Source organism: Anopheles darlingi, chromosome 2, assembly GCF_943734745.1.
Source record: "Anopheles darlingi chromosome 2, idAnoDarlMG_H_01, whole genome shotgun sequence".
In the NCBI taxonomy this organism is placed as follows: Eukaryota; Metazoa; Arthropoda; class Insecta; order Diptera; family Culicidae; genus Anopheles; species Anopheles darlingi.
The window spans coordinates 83358653-83366152 of NC_064874.1; the positions used below are offsets into that span (position 1 = coordinate 83358653).

A 7500-nucleotide genomic window follows, 5' to 3' on the forward strand; every position below is an offset into this window, starting at 1 on the left:
TGAGTTGCGGAATTGATTGCTAGAACCGATTCAAATCGTGTTTTGGCGTAGGATTAATATCTGGTATATCAGGTGCCAACTTTTTTTTATTATTTATTTAATACCTTTTGTAGATTTACATCGCTTAAATCTGCATATTTCATACATTTATTTGTGCTTTTGCTAACTTTTCATCTGGCCGTTGAAGTCGAAGTAAGCTTTTACTTTTTAAACCCAAAATTTAACTACAATCTAGAGTGTCATTATTATTGGTCAATAGTCCAGGCTACTTTGATATATTCAGCACATTTTCAGTAACTGTTGACCAGACTTTAGAGAGCCTGAATACGTTAAATACAATATTGACCAATAATATTGCGCGTGTGTGCCACGCTTAAGAAGCTGCATTTACATGCTTGAGACCAATACCTCCCATCAGAATAATACAACTAGCAGCTACTTATGGACAAATGGAAAACACAAAGAGCAACGCCACAGTCCACGATAATGCCACTACACAACTCGGAAGTACCTCCAGCTAATCACTTCCAGCACCCTGAGTAAAAGGAAGGATTTGATTAAGAAAACACTTCCCATGGGCCCACCGGTCCCTCGGGACCCCTTTCGTCATTGAGGGTTCTCCGTTTCGGCTGTAAACAGATTTCCCTTTTCCCATTTTCTGGCCTTCCCGCTGTCGAGTGGAAAATAAAAAGCAACAACAAATGAGCGTGTGCCACGCTGAAGTGAGAAAACACAACCGCCCGGCGCACCCAAATGACATCATATAATGAGGAGCGTGTTTCCGGTTTCCGGGACGTGTCCGATCTGCGGCAGCGACCGTCACTTGGGTTTCGAGGACCCTCCCTCAAGGAAGGGCACTTCCGATGCTTGGTGTGTTGTGTGAGTGAGCATGCTGACTGACTTGATCCGCTTAAATGAGCAAAAACAGTGGCCAGCGCCTGTCTACAACTCGGCTGCTGCGGCTGTGACTAGATAATTGTTTTATTTGTGTTTTTCGCACTCCTTCCGGTTCTTTGGATCCTTTTTTTCTCATTTTGTTTGCCTCGTAAGTAGTGAGATTCTTTCCTGGGATTTTCTTTTTTTTTTTGCATCTGCTGGATTTGCTATACATGAACGCGCTCAGACGGTGCTAATCAGTCGAAAAAGTTAAAATGGAATTAGGAAAGATTTTCCCTGCAGACGATGTCGTCTCTTTTTATCGGTGTACAATGTTTTCTTGGCGATTATATTTCCATTCAATTCAACTGTTTCAGAAGCTTGTTGTCAAAATCTGATAAAACAAAACTCATTATGCGACTTCAGGACCTATTATGTTTTTTTCTTCTGATGATACTTTTACCTGCAGGATATATTTAAAATTGTTCTTTTGTTTACCAAACTTGTTAGAAATTTTCAATTAAAACTGTAAAATAAAGTATAGAGGAAGTTTTCTTTGATTGATTAATAATAAGCAGTAACATTCGATGTATCTAAATAAAAATTATTGACTGTATTGCTTTAGGCAAACTATATGACAACCTAGGATCTTTTTGATATCTAATCGTTGAAACGCAACTTTTTTTACTTCCTTTTTTATTATTGAGGTGACAGATTGCTAGACATTCCGTGCAAGGTGTGTGGAGATCGCAGTTCGGGGAAACACTACGGAATCTACAGCTGTGACGGTAAGTGGATCCCTCTCCTGTCAAATCAACATGCCCGTGATCGGTTCTTTCCTCTCCTTTACCGCAGGATGTTCCGGGTTCTTCAAGCGCAGCATCCACCGTAACCGCGTGTACACCTGCAAGGCGGCCGGTGAGCTCAAAGGGCGCTGCCCGGTTGACAAAACACATCGCAACCAGTGCCGGGCGTGCCGGCTCTCCAAGTGCTTCCAGTCCGCCATGAACAAAGACGGTAAGTGTTCGCTTAAGAAAAGGCCACCTCCAACCCGTGCCGAAGCGTTCTGGGTGTTGTCTGTTTACAAATCATTTGCATTTCACCGTCGCCCGCGAAAACGCCATACGCCATTTAGCCGTGATTACACGCTAATCATCACCGAACGGTGGCCAAATGCTAATCGCCGCGATCGCGGAAATGGTTGTGGTTTTGGAAGTCTTCATGCTAACAGCCCACCCCGCAAGATGCGACACGACGTCGACGTTCGTTCCGATTTTGATGTTCCATCATTTTCCGGCGAATCGAGTTTTCTGGGAGGATGAGCAGAACGTTCTGCTACAGCCGCCAGCCATAGGCAGAAGACATCCCTCGGTAAACACATCAAATGAAGCGTTCCGTTACATTGCGCCCTCCCGGTCGCCGGTCGCGGCCATTTTGAGTGCCGTTTGCTCGTTCTCGGTTTGCTGAGCACTGAGGGGGGATTTTTCTGTCTTCCTTCCTTCCTTCTGTCCTACCGTCCTACCGTGCGCTCCAGAAGACGCCCTGGCCCTGGGCTGGGCTCCACTGGAGGAAGAAGCCACGAGTCACGAGCCAGTGAGCTGCGATGTGATAAGAAGCTTGTCAGCAACTCAAGCGTCCCACCGTAGCCACCGTGAGCAGCAGCCGTTTGCTTGGCGATGTGCGATGGCAACCGACGTCGGAGAATCCTGTAATCCTCCGGGAAGCGATATTTTCGTTTAATGTCGCATTTTAGCGGTTAGAAATGGAGCCATCGGTAGTATGCCAGCCGTGATCCGTTTGTTGATTGAGCGTATCGAATCGACGGCTCGCTGATCAAACGGTGGTTTGATGGTAGACATGGTCGACTACTCGAAGTACACTACTTGCTGGTGTTGGCCATCGCGCACTACCTTGAATATTATTTGGAGAGAAGGAGAATGTGATGGAAATACCTTCGCATTCCGATCCGTATAGTTTTGTTGGATCAAATGTTGAGACTTATTCAGGAAAATTGTTTCGACTGCCGTTTGAATTGCGGAAAAAATATATTTTCTTAGTTTTCTATCAATTTTTTCCATTGTCCACTGTGTACTGTACCATAAAGAATCGTAATAAGCTTCGGAAGAGTTGGAGTAAGCTAGAATCTGCATCCAAATGACAGCTAAATATCAAATTTTCTTTGTAAGTTCAAATATTGAAATGAATTACTAGCCTATAAGAAGCCTATTATTATTTGTTTTGTGTATTAGTGTTATCATCAAAGCTTCTCCTTTCTAATAATTGAGAATTGATATATTCAAAGATAATACTCATCAATCACTACCGAACACTTGAAGGTAGCCTCTTCTTTATTTTAACCTATCAGCTTGGTTTTGCACTTCCTACGGCTTCATTCCCGTGCTCTCCATTCAACTAGTAGGCTCGGCACAATGAGTATGCAGCTTCACCGGTGACCATTACATTGCAGTTCTCGACCCACTCATCGGCAAACGATAAAGAAACTTTCGCTTCGACTTCCGCCTCGACTTCCGCCCGTTGTCCACTACTAGCTTACCAGCCGTTGCGAGAAGCTAGACCATAGAGCATCAACTTGTTGATGATGGAAACCCGGGGCGGCCGCATCCGTCCGACGAATCGAAATGGGAAGACAACAGCTGGACTTTCTTTATCGAATTTCCACGCCATCCGCTGCATTGTCGACAAGTAAATCGATTCAAATGGTGATGATGATGATGATGATGATGATGATGACTGATGCTTTGACCATCACCAGACTGCCCATTGGTCACCTTCGCGTCTGCACAGATGACCTTCACCAGATGCGAGAGAAAGCGAGGAATTAGGGAGCACGCAAGCTAACATCGACCATTGATTGTTGCTGCAGATCGAAGGTACTTGCTCGATCACAACCCCCGTGCCGTGGAACCGGAACGGATCCGGATCGGTACGGCGCTGTTGTGGTTTCGTGGACCACTCACGGCGGTGGTGGTGGTGGTGGGGACCGTGGGTGGCCGTGTGAACCTGGCCGAACGTCCGGCTGTTTATGAAGTTTTAATGCCCCTTTTTGTCGAAAACTAACCTTTCTCTTCCACCCTTCGGTTGCCATGCAACCGTGACTAATCGTGTGGGACAGGATACTCGCCATACCGTACATGTATCGGCACCGTGACTGACATGACAATTGCCTATTCTGTTCGTATAGTCGGTGGTTGTCGAGTGACGCACCACCCACGCACTCGCCCACGAAACCCACGGAAAATGTGGTGTTGGTGAAATTGGGCGGTTTTTCCGGGTTTCCTATCACGCGCGCACACACACGCGCACATGTATACGACGCCATCACCCATACGGATGCCAGCAAATTAATTATAAATTAGCTAATTTCGTGTTTTAAGCCGGCATCGAGTTGCAGCCACCCCGGACTCACTCGTGACACCCTCGCCAGGAGCCAGGAGGGGTTGATTTTGCAACGTCATGCGTGGTCGTATGTTTGTGTGCGTGTGCGTGTGAGTGCGAGGAGGCTGAGGTTGATGCTGCACCGTGCGTCATGCGTTACCAACCTACCCCAGAAAAGCCATATGCGTGTGTGTGTGTGTGTGTGTGTGTGTGTGGCGCGAGGTGTGAATCCCTCACCCACTCGACGGAGGGTTAGGTCCTCCGGATGGCATGTATAAGTAAATATTTATACCCCGCCCGGGGACCCCGGGGAGGGGTGGAGAGAGGGGAAGAGCAGAGAATGTTTCCACCCACCACACCAGCCACAAGCGGAGCGGATGCTGCGACACGTCAAGTGTCACTATTCCCAGGGATGCTTTGTGCGCACTCGCGCTCCCTTTTCCCCCCGTCCCGTTCCGTTCCGTTCCAACACGCAACAACCAATTCAGCCATTTCGAATTTGTAGATTCAGAGCCACCACGTCGTCGTCGTCGTCGTCGTCGCGCATTGTTGGGGTCATGAATCTTTTTGATGATTCCTCCTACCATTACTCCTACTCCCTAGGAGTCCCTTTCGCTTCGGGATGGGGTTTGTTTTTCATCTTAATTCACGCACGCACTTCGTTAGAGAGAGAGAGAGAGAGAGAGAGAGCTGCTAAGTCCGTGGTCGGCTTTTCCACACCGTTGCGCGATTCTCGGGTTTGAGGATTCCCTCAGAAGTGCGAGACAGGGAAGGGTGCCAGCGGCGTACTCATCCGGAAAACAACGCGATCCCGGAGCGCTGTGGTCCCTTTTTGTTTCCCTTTTTTATGCCTACCCTACCCCTCTCCGGGCGCATTTGAAAGCCGCGGGAAATTCCCTCACTACGGCTTTGGCTTCTATGCTGCTATGCTGTTGAAGAGAGGGCGATCGCTGCCAAATTTGTCACACTTACGGGTGTTAGGCGCGCATCCTTATCATCTGTCTGTATGTGTGTGTGTTTTAGACGCAGATTAGCACCGTGGTGATGACAAATGTCCTACTGCTGCACGTGGTTTCAGTGGCATGAACAGAGGAAAGGGCTGTAGAATTACAGTAGTGTATGAGGTTTTGTTTAGGAGTGGTCGTATAACCCAGAGATGGTGTTGCATATTAACTTTGTTACTAGTTCTTCTTGGAGCCTTAAGTTTAGAATTTTAGTATTCACCGGCGTGATATCAACGCCTTCTATAGACGCTTGCCTAAGCCCTTGAGGCAACTGTCAACCATACGCAGAGTTTAGTTAATTGTCGACGGCAGCAATCGTAGTAACCAATGATTATTCGCCGTATGTTGCAGTGTGATACCAATCCATAACATCCTTTTTTTCGTAGATAAGTGCTTTATGCTCGTTTTGTACAGCTTCCACGAACTTCATTTGCATACCTTGTAGAGTCTAATATAATTCCCAGCAACTCTGCATAACCGTCAGTGTTAAACGTATCTTCAAAACAAATTTCAAAGATACTCGTTTGCGTCAAACCCTCGCTCGCCATAAGCTACCAGCATCTTGCGTTGGCTTACCGCCCTGAAATGGTTCACCATTTTGCCCAAGAAATCACTCCAACTTTGCCTCCGCCAGTTGCTGTGCCCTGTGTGGTTCAGCCCGGTACTCCTCCGGGCCAGGCCATAATATTCACAAAACCCCAAAGCCGCTAACGAAATCCCGCATCTTGCGCGAACCCGCAACTCTGGCGTAGCTGTCGTATTCGGATATTAGCGTATCCGTCCGTCGAGGCGAGCTTACGCTTGCAAATTGCACACCACAGCAGCAACTCGGTGGAAAATCTTTTATGCGGATGTCAATATTTGAGTTCAACTCATTCCCTCCCACCGATCTCCTTAGGTATCCTCCTAAGTGTCACCCGGAGGGCTGATTTTCATTCGCTAGAGACTGGAAAACTTCTCGACCCGACAGGAGGAGAACGACGATGAAGCGGCGACGAAAGTGGCGGCCAGGATCAGAGAAACCGAATCCTTTTAAGAATCCCTCCACTGGAAGGCCAAAAGTTTTTAGCATAAAAGTCTTTAACGACATCAAGAAACCAAGCGCTGCTTCGCCGATAGACGCTACGTCTTCTCCTCAGGAAACTTCGTAATTCCACAGGCCACAAGGTGGCCCTGAGGAGGAGTAAGGAGAAACGGTTTCGATTACAGCCTCTCTCTCTCTCACTCTCTCTGCGACTCGTTGGCTCAGGCACGCCGAAAGGATTACTAGAAGGGACACCCCCGTGCTGCTGAGGGTGTCTCGTCAAAAGTTACGCGAAAGTAAATCAAGAAGAGATTGGCCCCGAAGCCACACCGGAACGTGAACGGTGAATGTCTTGAAAGTTGGCCGTGGGGTTAATAGGCGATTAGATGAAATCGCCCCTGCGCGCTAAGACTGTCTGCATTTCTTTTCTCAATCTCTCTGCCATTCCACACTCCCGCCGGGGGTGCGAATAGGTATCAGTTCCAGAGAGAAAAAAAACTGGCACAATACGCAGTTTGGCGCAACACTTGACATTCCCAAGTCCAGAAGTAAATCGGTCGCAAACATTAAATTTCGATCAAAAACCCCGATAAAAGGGATTATGCACTTCACTGCGGCACCGGCCCATTGTAGCCCTTGCGATGGGATGGCAGGAACCTTGAACCTCATTGGGAATCCTCATACAGCCACGGTCGCCCTTTGTCGCTCCCTACGGCTAATGCCTAGATGGTACTGTTCTGTGATCGATGTGGTATAGGCTAAGCACCGATGCAAGGGATGCTCCTATGACGAGGCAGACGGGGACGAGGATGAGCGAGGCGAATCAGCTGGCACCGTTCCCAGCGGCTTTACCCTTGGATAGAGGCCCATGTGTTAAGTCATGTGTCAAAATGTTACACAAATCGCTCGTGATGCGCCCGTGAAGGCGCTGCTGAACCAAAACAAGGGGTACGGACCCTTGGAGGGGACGCCTGCTCTCAGACCTGGTCCATGGTTGCCAGGGTTGTCGAATATATCGATTCGATTCCACATCTAACCAATTAACCTTGCCCCAAGGTGAGCCTAGCCTGCATATTGGACGAGCTGGCAAAGGGTGAACCAATGAAGTGTGAATGCGAGGAAACTGAAGTGAAGTGGATTGTATGGAACTAATTTGTTGGAAGAAATCCGTTTGGTTTCGTTTTGGATCGTTGCACTTTG

General features: G+C 47.8%; 1 protein-coding gene across 1 annotated transcript in view; it reads left to right on the forward strand.

Moving 5' to 3' along the window:
• LOC125959585 (protein dissatisfaction-like) overlaps positions 1-7500 on the forward strand; it is a 13815-nt gene that overhangs the window by 2701 nt on the left and 3614 nt on the right. The window contains exons 2-3 of the mRNA XM_049692411.1: positions 1584-1664; positions 1732-1893. Of these exons, the coding sequence (XP_049548368.1) occupies positions 1584-1664; positions 1732-1893 (243 nt within the window). The remainder of the gene's footprint in view (positions 1-1583; positions 1665-1731; positions 1894-7500) is intronic.